This window comes from Podarcis gaigeae (genome assembly GCF_964106915.1).
Source record: "Podarcis gaigeae genome assembly, chromosome: 13".
Lineage (NCBI taxonomy): Eukaryota > Metazoa > Chordata > Lepidosauria > Squamata > Lacertidae > Podarcis > Podarcis gaigeae.
Window position 1 is genome coordinate 27,251,315 of NC_139689.1, and position 12,633 is coordinate 27,263,947.

The window sequence follows — 12,633 nt, forward strand, 5'->3', positions numbered from 1 at the left end:
ATACTGTATATAAATTGATTCTGATATAGTCCTTAACATTCCTTCCCCCTTCTGTCTTCCCACACTATTCTGCAGAGTTTTGCTTTGGTAGCTGTGATGTCTATGTAGTGTCACAATATGTTGAATGTCTCCATTGGGTAGTTATTTATGGACCACACAGAAAAAGAATATCCCTTGACTATTCTGTTAATAGGTATATCAGTCTACAGAGGATAATATTTTCAGAAGGAAATTTTGCATTATCTGACGCAGAGATACATGTGTAATATATGTGATACTCCAAAACACTGTAGAAACAAATGGGGACCCAACAGCTGTAAACAAAAGAAAAGAAAAACCATAAAGAGCTGTTTAGGAAAAAATGGAATCTTTTATTCCCCCCCCCCCCCCGTTTCCATTATATAATTATTCTCAGCTGATGTGATCTTCTTTGGTAGTTGTCAGTGGTTTGAGACAGGGCCTTTTGGATGCTTGCTTAATTTAAATGAATCTAACTATGAAGAAAGGCTTCAGTTCATTAGTCTGCCCACCTACACTGAGTTAAGAGAACAACTATTGTGGAATTTAGAGTGAAACTGAGGATTCTGTCCTCATGGATCTGGTGTTACTTTTGGCATCAAAGCTAGGCTAGTGTCATATTTATCAGTTTTGTTTGATACATGAGCTAGAATCATTTTTTAAAGGGGGAAGCATGGACCTACTTTTGTAACCTCTGGCTCCAAGTGGATGCTGTGGTCCACCTCCTAGGTGGCGTGAAACGTGGGAACTAATTATATGCAGCCACACAGGTTACCAAATGATTCTAAGAACAGTTCAAGATGCCCATTTTTTAACTACAAAATCACCTTTGACCTGCAGTGAAGAGACTATCTTACCCTGGAGCACTCTGTCTATATTAAACTATGAAGATAATGAAGAGAAATATTAACCCTTGGGCCACTTCCCCATAAATAAATCCATCAATAAAAGAGCAAATAAGATTTTCATTTTAGTCATAAATTTTAATAGATGATTGCAGTTGGGGGAAGACAAGCAGGAAATAAATATGTCTGCATGTTGCAGAAATCAATTGCAGGAATATCAAATATGAAAAAGTGGAAACATCTAATCAACAGATACAATTTATTCACACTGTAATTGATTCTCCAGTTCCATTACAACTTAAAACATGGTGTTCTAAAACGTTGAATAGGCTATGAACTTCCTAATAACTCTTTGCAATGCCTCCTTCACCTCTTTGTTTCTCAAGCTGTATATCAAGGGATTGACCATGGGAGTTAGGACAGTATAGAAGAGAGAAAATATTTTCTTCGTGTATCTGAGTTTCCTTGATCCTGGGAGCATATAAACTAGCATCAGCGTTCCATAAAAGAGGGCCACCACTGTGAGGTGAGATGAGCAGGTGGAGAAGGCTTTTTGTCTTCCAGTGGTAGATGGGATTTTGAGAATTGTAGCGATGATGTAAGCATAGGAGGCCATTGTGAGAACAAAGGGTGGCAGGGTGAAAATGCAAACAAATATGAAGGCAGACAATTCTACTAAGTATGTGTCAGTGCAAGAAATCTGTTTTATGTCTGGTATGACATCACAGAAGTAATGATCAATGATGTTGGGGCCACAGAAGGATAACTGTGATACCCTAACAGTTATGCCTGTGCCAACCACAAGTCCACTTACCCAAGATCCAGCTGCCAACTGCAGGCACAGCCTACTGTTCATGAGAGTGGCATAATGTAATGGTCTGCACACTGCTAAGTACCTGTCATAAGACATCACAGACAAGAGGTAGCATTCAGAACCTCCCAAGCAAGAAAATATAAAAAATTGTGTGAAGCAGGCTTTTATAGATATAGTTCTTTCACCGGTCAGAAGTACAGTCAACATCTTGGGCAGAATTGTTGAGCTGTAGCAGGATTCAAGAAAGGAGAGGTTCCCTAGGAAGAAGTACATGGGAGTGTGGAGATGTTGGGCAGCCATAACCAAAAAAACAATGAGGAGATTCCCAGCCATGGTGGCCAAGTAGATCATTAAGAAGAGCATGAAGAGAACAACCTGCAGGTTGAGGAGGTCTCCAAATCCCAAGAGTATGAATTCAGAAACAGTTGTTTGATTTTGTCCCTCTCTGCTTGCCACGGGCTGCATCTGGAGAAAACAGAATGCACCACTTACAACTGCAAGTTGGTGTGTTGTCTTGCAAATCAACATTTTAAACCAGAGGAAACTCTCCACAACACTGTTCACTCATCCTTTTAGTGGAAGTGGTTTTGCACTTCCTCGCCTCATTTTGGGCAAAGGAAGATGGGAACACATGGAGCTAGCCTCCTGACGCTCTGGAAACTTGATCAATAGGGAAGGCCAGGATGAATGCCTTTAAAATGCCTGTCACCACATAGCTTATTTCAGGCCACCACAGCATCCCTCGAGCTAGCCTTTCATATGCAGCTACCTTTCTTAGGGTTGAGTAGAAAATGTTTGGCTGTTCTCCAACTAGCTTTGAGTTAATCTCTACTTTTCTGCATAATGGGCATGACAAATTTGTGTTTTGACTTATTGATTGTGTTAATTTCTTGTTTGCAACATGGAGATAGTGCGAGGGCTACATACACTGCATATATTTAAAGTACACGCAGACCCATGGAAACATCTGGAGAGACTTATTGGACTAGATACTTTAATATACATCATGAATTTGTTCTTATTATTTCTGACTTTAAGTCGCTGTTGTACCATTTCCTAAGAAATGACAGGCCAACTGCTATAGTTGCTTACTGCATTTTAAATTATGTTTATTGCATGTGGTGAAAAAATATGATATTTTTGAAGCACAAACACTCAAAGGAATCCTCGAAACACAGCTACAATTCCCAGCACCCTTGACAAGCAGTTTCCAGTTTTTGTGTTTTGAGGGGGTGATGGGCTCTAAATGAATGCAGTCTTAGACTTTAACCGAGGAGCCAAGATAAAGTCTATAGGTAACAAAAGTGGTTGGAAACAATGATAATTAATTATGCATTCTATTGGTTTTTAATGGAAAGTAGAAAGAAAATTAAGGCCACAATCCACACCCACTTACCTGAGACTAAGGCCCATATACTTTAGAGTTAACATGGTTAGAATTGTAGCTTTATTGCATGCAGGTGGCATCTAGCCACAAAAACTTACACAAAATCAACAAACACTTTAGAAAAAAGCAAAGTGATGAGGCGCCTATCAGAACACTGGGAATTACACATCAGTGTCTTTCTAAACAATGCACATTGCATAGTAATTTATTAATCTATTTACATATACTGTGTTCATGTAATCTCCCCCTTTTTTGTTACAGATAACTAAGGCAAAAAGCATTCATAGCAAGAAGAAAATCCACTTAATATCAACTTTTCAGTTGATTCCTCTGACTTACTTAGTTATAAGATCTTACAGGTATATGGCATGATGACCGTCCCAGACAACAGCTATTGCATTCTGGGATTGCACAAAATTTTGGAATAACTTACTCTATGTCCTGTCTCTAGCCCTCTATTAGAAACCTTCTTACCCTGCTGCTTCTTTCAAATAGTCCTGCCTTGCTGCTTGCAAATTCATCAGTCCATAATGAGATGATCTCTATAGAATTATTATTTATAATTTACCCAGCAAGGTAGAAAAAGTCCCTTGGCAGTTCTGATAACAAGTGATATCAATGCATGGATAAAGCAAAGGAACAAAAGGAATCAAGAGTTTCAGAGAAGAGTAAACCCATGTTCCCTCGACAAAAGAAACCTCCATGATTCTCGTTAGTGGCACCCAGGGGTGGAGGAAGGGGGGTGCAGTGGAGGTGGGCCGCCCTGGGTGTCTCCACTGAGAGGGGTGACAAAATGCCGGGTGGCACTCACTGCGAGGCCTGCAGCGCACCCGAGCCACGTGTCTCTCCTGGGAGTGACTCGGTGGCTTGGGTGCCAGCAAGCTCTGTGCTGCCCCATACAGTCCACCCAGTGCCTCCCTCCCTAGCTGTAGGGTAGCTGAGTGGCAGGCAGACTCCTCGGAGGCCCTGTGGAGCATCCTGCCCCAGCTCGCCCGCCCTGTGGGTGGCTGGCTCCGCCCCTGGGCACACACGCTGCCCCAGGCACCCGATCTGCTTGCTCCACTGCTGGTGGCACCCTTCCCCTTCAGATGTCAAGGAAATAACTACATAACTTTCAGAAGACATACGAGGGCAGCCCTGTATTGGGAAGTTTTTAATGTTTGATGTTTTACACTATGTTATATATATGCTGTAAACCACCCAGAGTGGCTGGGGAAACCCAGCCAGATGGGTGGAGTATAAATAATGATGATGATTATGATGATGTCACAAAGACAAGTTTGAAAGGGATGGTTATAATTCAGTTCTTGTTTGTGTATTTCAATTAATTCTGCCCATTTATTAATTATACTCATATATCTTTACTCTTTTCAATGAAATCCACTTAAATACCCAAGGTTAATGCTGACAATTTGATATATTGGAGTAAAAGTACATTTCATTTTCCTTCTGAGCGTGGACAAAAATATCTTATAGCACAGTGGACAATACTATTAAAATACTTGTTCTGCAGCTTTAAAATGCCTTGTCAAAAGAAAGGAACTTGGTGACAACTTTCTGCCACACATGTTAAAATTGACATGTGGGGTGGGGGCTTTTGCACCCACTGCATTCAATGTAGCTTCTGAACAAAAGCCCAACAAGTATAATGTGTTTGTGCATTGGTCCATTTGCACAGCTAGGCACTTGTCACACTTATGGAGCCTAAATCTAATGAATGTAGGTTGTTCCAGAAATTATGCTGAATGCATGTAGGTGATGGAATAAATGATAATGAGTGATTAACCATTACATGTAGTCATCATAACATTTGGAAAGGGTTTGGGCCATTAGAGGATAGCAAAATCACCATCGTTTCACAAGACTAATTGTTTTTAGTCTGGAGCTTGGAGCTGAGTGTTGTTGCTGTTGAATCTCATGATAAAGAAAGGCTTCAGTTCATTGGTGTGCCCACCTATATAGAGTCAAGAGAGAAGCTAATGTGGAATTAAAAGTGAGAAACTAATTAAAGTTGATACTGCTTCTTAGATTTGCTAGAAAATACAGAATACATACAGAAAACACCAGGACTTAGACAAACACCTTTTATTACAGAACACACACACACACACACACACACACACTCCTTTCCTCTTCAAAATCTCAAAGTTGGAAACATGACTATCTCAGGTATATTAATTGTCATGTGTCTACTTGAGCCTGTGTGATCATGCCAGCAGCCCATCTAGCCCATCTAATCAGATGCCTGTGGGAAACCCACAAGCAGACCCAAGTACTGTACAAGAGCTCTCGCCCCTCCTGCAGTTTCCAGCAACTGGTGTTCAGAACCATAATGTCTCCTGCCATGGATATACAGCATAGACATTGAAAGCCTTGTCCTCCATGGATTTGTCCAGTCCTCTTCTATAGCCATCCAAGCTGATAACAATCGCTGCCTCCTGCAGGGGTGAGTTCCATAGTTTAACTAGGGGTTGACTAAAGAAGCACTGTGTTTTATCTATCCTAAGTCTTCCAACATTCAGTTTTATTGGATGACAATGAGTTCTAGAGTTATGAGTGGGGGATAACAAACAAATTATCTATCCACCTTCTCCATGTTATGCATAATTTTATAAATGTCTATCACGTCACCAATGACAAACCTAGGCAATGACAAACCTAGACAGCATCTTAAAAAGTAGAGACATCACCTTGCCAACAAAGGTCCGTATAGTAAAAGCTATGGTTTTCCCAGTAGTGATGTATGGAAGTGAAAGCTGGACTATAAAAAAGGCTGATCGCCGAAGAATTGATGCTTTTGAATTATGGTGCTGGAGGAGACTCTTGAGAGTCCCATGGACTGCAAGAAGATCAAACCGATCCATTCTTAAGGAAATCAGCCCTGAGTGCTCACTGGAAGGACAGATCCTGAAGCTGAGGCTCCAATACTTTGGCCACCTCATGAGAAGAGAAGACTCCCTGGAAAAGACCCTGATGTTGGGAAAGATGGAGGGCACAAGGAGAAGGGGGTGACAGAGGACGAGATGGTTGGATAGTGTTCTTGAAGCTACCAGCATGAGTTTGACCAAACTGCGGGAGGCAGTGGAAGACTGAAGTGCCTGGCGTGCTCTGGTCCATGGGGTCACAAAGAGTCGGATACGACTAAACGACTAAACAACAACAACATGTCACCTCTTACCTTTTATCAAAACTAAACACTCCCACATGCTTCAACCATTCTTAAGAGGAGTTGATCCAGCCCCTTGATCATTTCGGTTGCCCATTTTTCTGAACCTTTTCCCACTCTACAATACATTTTCTAAGGCGAGGCCACCAGAACTATGCATCATATTCCAAATGCAGTCACACTTTTGATTTGTGTGAAGCCATTATAATTCTGGCAGTTTTATTTTAAATTCTTTCTCTTAAGAATCCCTAGCCATTATATATCCATTTCCTAAGCAAAAATCCATTCAATAAAGGAATCCGTTATGTGTAAAACAATTAGGAAAGAGCAAGAAATAATTCTCATAATTGTCTCATAATTTAATTTAGTGAGCATATGCATGAAGTGTGTGTGTATGTGTGTTAGTGTCACGCTGTAATGTAGAATAGAACCTTCCTGAAGCCCATTTTCAGGGACTTCTTCACTTCCATGTTTCTCAGGCTGTATATCAGGGGATTGACCATGGGGGTGAAAACTGTGTAGAAGAGAGAGAATACTTTCTTCATATGTATTAAATCCTTTGACCGAGGGAGCATATAGACAAGCATCAGACTTCCATAATACAAGGCAACCACTGTGAGGTGAGAGGAACAGGTGGAGAAGGCCTTTGTCCTTCCAGTGGTGGATGGGATTCTGAGGATTGTGGCCATGATGGAAATATAGGAGGTTAGGGTGAGGAGGAAGGGAGGTAGGGTGAAAATACAGGTAAATATGAAACCTGATAGTTCAAATAAATGAGTGTCACTACAAGAAATATGTCGTATGCTAGAGCTAACATCACAAAAATAATCATCAATTTCCTTGGGACCACAAAAGGATAACCATGAGAGTGATAAGGTTAAGCTTGTGCTAACCAAAACTCCACTTGCCCAAGACACAACGGATAACTGGAGGCTCACTCTGCCATTCATTAGAGTAGCATAGTGGAGTGGCTTACAAATTGCCAAGTACCTGTCATAAGACATCATAGCAAGGAGGTAGCATTCAGCACCACCCAGGCAAGAAAAGATGAAAAACTGCAAGAAGCAGGCTTGGACAGATATACTTTTCCCCCCAGTCATCATGCATGACAACATTTTAGGCAGGATGGTTGAGCTGCTGCAAGATTCCAAGAAGGAGAGGTTCCCCAGGAAGAAGTACATGGGGGTGTGAAGATGTCGATCAGTCACAACCAGCACAACAATGAGGAGGTTCCCAGTCATGGTCACCAAATAACACAGTAAGAAGAGCAGGAAGAGAAGAATTTGTAGTTTAAGTTGATCTCCAAATCCCAAGAGTATGAATTCAGAAATAGTTGTTTGATTTTCCCATACTTTCTTTGCCATGTGTGCTGCATCTGGAGAAAATAGCACAGAGAGTAAAGTTAATGGCTTCACTGTAAACTTAAAAGAGTCTCACATTTAAGTAACTTGCCTATATACTGAATAGGTTTTTTATTTGACAATTTCCTAGTCAGACATTGTTGTTGTTATTATTATTATTATTATTATTATTATTATTATTATTATTATTATTATTATTATTTCTACTACTATTATGTCTTATTCACACATCTCATTCACACTTCACACAACTAATGTTGCTTAGAAGAGAAAAATACATAAAACACACTGCAGTCCCATTGGTAAAGAAAAAAAGGTTCCTTACTAACAATAACTGCATATACACAAGGGTGGTTTTGTATTCACAAGGATGGCTTCATATTTTGCTTAGATCTATCTGTAATGGGATCTATTTTGCTTTATCTTATCAAAGTAAAGTTTTCCAATGTTTTTTTAAAAAGTGCTATTTTATATCAATCTGCAAAAAGGCTTTGAAATACGTGTTCCTGCTTCATCTTCCCCCCTCCAGCATTTAGAGTTTCTTCTAACAGAAATTTTCCTACCTCTCTCTGACCCATCAAAAGAGTTCTGTTTTTGTTTTACGGATGCCAAGGCCTACATTAATCCACAATAAGGTGACTATATAGAATTGTTTACACTGTATTCTGCATCATGAAGTTGAAAGTGTCCCCAGACATTTATGATAATGAGCCTTTTACTTGTGGGTAGAAGAAATGCACTTATAAGAAGCAAGTTTTTCCAAGGGGAGTAGAGCCCTTTTCCCTCAACCACTTCCTTTGGGATATGAGCACATAGGGGAGACACAAGGACAATTATTATTATTGTTGTTGAAAAAGATGGTTCCACTTAATTTCAGGTTCCATATCTGATTTCTCTTTATCATGCATATAACTTGTTCTCACAGGAGGCAGGGATAAGACCACCAGCTTGGATGGCTGAAAAGAGGATTAGACAAATTCAAGGAGGAAAAGGCTATTGAGGCTACCAGACATGAAGGCTATGCCTCACCGCCACAGCTGGAGACAGCATTGCTTCTGAATATCAGTTACTGGAACCTGCAGGAGGGGAGAGTATTCTTGTGACTGTGTCCTCATTGCATGTTTCAGTAGCAAACAGAGCTGTGCACAGCCCCCCAGTCTAACACTGGACCACAGAATGTGTTGACCAGCAAGAGCCAAACCAGGGACCACCAGCCCAACCCCAGATATGTCCCTGGAGACAACTATGGTGTGGCTAATGCTTAGTGAGGGTTTTAAAACCCTAATTACACATACAGTTGAGAGATGCAACATATATTTCATCTATCCCAGCGGAGAGCAGGGCCTGGCTGCAGGGAAGGCTTTTGCAAAGCAGCACCCACAGCATGAAACACCCCCTGCTCTTGCTCAGGAGAGGAAGTAGTGTTTCCTGTTCCTCCTTCAGTCTTTTCAAGTGTTGCTTTCCAATAGTCTTCCCCTGTTTTACCTTGAGAAGCAAAACCTTGAAGTCCACAGAGTTTAATCCTCCACTCAGCAGCTGTGGAGCAGACTGCTGCAGCCTTCCTCCCAGACACCCTGACAGCCCAGGACAGGACAGTCTTGATCTGATTCAGCCCTAGTCCAGATTCACCTCCCTATATATATATATATATATATATATATATATATATATATATATATATTGCCCAATTTGGTCAGGATGCAGACCTCAGCCAAATGTAGTGCACAGCTGTAGTAATAAGGTTTAGGGTTCTTTTTAGGCCTAAAGTGGTACTCTCCTATTGTTATAGAATAGTAAATACAGGAAGAAGGGAAAGGATGACATGAAGGAAAGTTCAGGAAGTGTTCCATTGCTGGTGAATTTCTACAGAGTCTCTCCATGCTCTTGGATGTTTGTTTTTTGCAGGTATATAGGCAACATGGCATTGATTTAATATTAGTGTGGTATTTGTGGATTTACAATGGGCTGTACACATATCATTTTTCTTTATTAGTCATTCTTCCCCAATGCTAGTATACTATTGATGTTCTGGAGGGGCACTTTTGCACTATAATGCAACAAAAGCGGGACAAAAATAAATAAACTCTGCCCTGGAACACACATGCTATGAAAAGTTACAGGATTTTTTCAGAAGGCTATGGGAAATAAATGGATTCGAAACAAGGCATTTATATCTAGCTCAAACCAGTGTTGAATATAACTGCAGATTTGAGTATTACATATAACTGCCCCAATGTGATCATGAGCAGAAAACAACATGAATGCACAAATAAAAGGATGTCTAAATGCAGAGTAGTCAGTGAAGAGAGATGTATCTCTGAAGTTAGTGTTGTGTACAGAGATGGACAAATACCAAATTACGAAATGGATGTATTGAAATAGAGAAAGAAAGAAGATAGGTTAACGACACCACTGCAGGTTTCAATGGTGAGGTCAGGTTTCACATCAAAGTTCACAGACTTGCACTTTGATATATTCAATATTAAACTGCAAATAAGTGCATTTCTCTGAAATCATCAGTGAGACAGGGTTAGGGAAATAATTTGTATTATTCTCTAGGTTTGTTAACTTTTTTTCTAGGGAATCCTAGAAAGAAAGGGAGTCCATTTCACTTCACAGCCATTTCTATTTCATAAACAAATAGCCCTTGTGCTGTGGCATGCTTCACTTTTGGATGATTTTATAATTGCATCTGCAGTGTTTGGTTTGTGCAGAATGTCTGCCTGATGAACCCTTTCTCTCTCCCCCCCCCCCCCCGCAACCTACAGTGTAAGCATGTGTGAGAGAGGGCAGGAGATGGAGGGAAAGAAACTAAGGTGTCTTCTGCTGTCATAATCGCCATGCTGGTTTTGCCACCGACTACTGCTTCACATATCTACTTCTTGGGAGGGTATGCAGAGAGAAATAAGCCCAGATGGAACCAGGACTCAAGGTTCTGGGGTCGGGGGTCAGGATAATCACAGCACAATTCATTCAGAGAATAAACTCAACTGCATTTTTAAAAAACAAAACAGAACAATCAATTGATTCTTAATGGAGTAACTTCTGTTGCAATCCTAAGGCAAGGCTGTGTGAAGGCTGCTAAAAAGAACACACACACACACTGCATATATTTGTTTTCAAATTATTTGGAAAATAAGAGCAGGATATTAAAAAAAAAGCATGTTGTTGCATTAAGGCATTCACTTTGTAGTACATATGTTACTACAGAAATGACACAAATGGAAAACTAGGAAATCTAATCCTTACTGCATTATGTGCACTGCTAAAGGTTACGAAGCTGGAAATTAAACTGCTCACAATCCTGTGGGGAAAAAATCAATGCATGGAGGGGGACAGTGGTATCATACTTGCTGTTCCTACTGCAAACATCACATGTCCCAGATTTTGTTTGTATAGGCGAGTGAAAGAGTGTCAAAAGTCAGATACCAGATACAGATGTACAGAACTATATTAAAGTGGTACTTTATAGGCATATTATTTTATACAGGTCAAACATCTTAGGCAAGTTAGTAGAATGACATCAGGATTCCTAAGAAGTATACAAGAGTCAGGGACAGACTTTGGTCTTTCAAATTTCAGTGGAACTCTGTGCAAGGCCAAAATCTGGCACTCCACCTCTTACCTTCCATTCTGCTCAATTGACTACATCATAGTCAATGCCTGTCTCACTGTCCTAAATCTTCCTCTGTGAGAATCCATGTTCTTCTTCCATAAAATGACAAACTTCTAAGCAAAAATATGCCCTAAAAGGGACTCAAAACCCCAGAGACATATAGTAAGGAACAATAAATATTTCAGTATATTTATGAGTACTGTAAATTGTCAAGTCATTTAATCTACTGTGCAGATTTATATTAATATCATGGTGTGATGTAGAATATAAACCCTCTGAAACCCCTTTTCATGGCCTCTTTCACTTCTGTGTTTCTCAGGCTATATATGAGGGGGTTGATCATGGGGGTCAGGACAGTATAGAAGAGAGAGAAGACCTTCTTCATGTGTTTTAAGTCTTTTGACCGAGGGAGCATATAGACAAGCATCAGAGTTCCATAATACAAGGCAACCACTGTGAGGTGAGAGGAACAGGTGGAGAAGGCCTTTTGTCTCCCAGTTGTGGATGGGATTCTGAGGATGGTGGCTATGATGAAGCCATAGGATGATATGGTGAGGAGAAAGGGAGGTAATGTGAACACACAAGTAAATACAAAGGCTGATAGTTCAAAGAAAGTTGTGTCACTACAAGAAATATACCTTACATTAGAGCTAACATCACAAAAATAATCATCAATTTCATTGGGGCCGCAGAAAGATAGCCATGATGCTGATGAAGTTAAAATTGTGCCAACAAAAAATCCACTAGCCCAAGACACAACAGATAATTGGAAGCTCACTCTGCCATTCATAAGAACAACATAATCAAGTGGTTTACAAATGGCTAAGTACCTGTCATAAGACATCATGGCTAGGAGGTAGCATTCAGTTCCAGCCAGAGAAGAAAAGATGAAAAATTGCGAAAAACATGCTTTTATAGATATACTTTGCCCCCCAACCAGGATGCTTGACAACATTTTAGGCAGGATTGTTGAACTATAGCAACATTCCAAGAAGGAAAGGTTTCCCAGGAAGAAGTACATGGGAGTGTGAAGATGTCGATCGGTTACAACCAACACAACAATGAGAAGGTTCCCAGCCATGGTCACCACGTAGATCACCAAGAACGGCAGGAAAAGAAGAACTTGTAGTTTAGGTAGATCCCCAAATCCCAAGAGTATGAATTCAAAAACTCTTGTTTGATTTTGCGATACTTTCTTTGCCATGTGCGCTGAATCTGAGGAGGGGGGGGGAGAACAAAATAATACAGTTCATGTCTTCATTGTTTCAAAGAAAAAAGGAAAGAAAGAGACTCACATTCACCTAAACTACCTGCACAATAAGTAGAATTCTTATATGAACAATACCTAATTTAACCATTTTAATGGTTTCTGTAAATGTTTCTTGCAAAATGTTAAAGAAGTATACTTAAGAAAGTAGGCTTCAGA

General features: G+C 40.2%; 2 protein-coding genes across 2 annotated transcripts; both read right to left on the reverse strand.

Moving 5' to 3' along the window:
- Positions 1–1,176: 1,176 nt before the first annotated feature.
- LOC310830555 (olfactory receptor 10A7-like) lies at positions 1,177–12,411 on the reverse strand (the record flags this gene model as incomplete). The annotated part of the gene is made up of 2 exons (XM_083710336.1): positions 1,177–1,954; positions 12,227–12,411. The coding sequence occupies 2 exons, from the start codon at positions 12,409–12,411 to the stop codon at positions 1,177–1,179; spliced, it is 963 nt and encodes a 320-aa protein (XP_083566462.1).
- Positions 6,638–7,594, reverse strand: LOC310830859 (olfactory receptor 10A3-like; the record flags this gene model as incomplete). The annotated part of the gene is made up of 1 exon (XM_083710694.1): positions 6,638–7,594. One exon carries the CDS (start codon positions 7,592–7,594, stop codon positions 6,638–6,640), a length of 957 nt encoding a protein of 318 aa, XP_083566820.1.
- Positions 12,412–12,633: the final 222 nt, after the last annotated feature.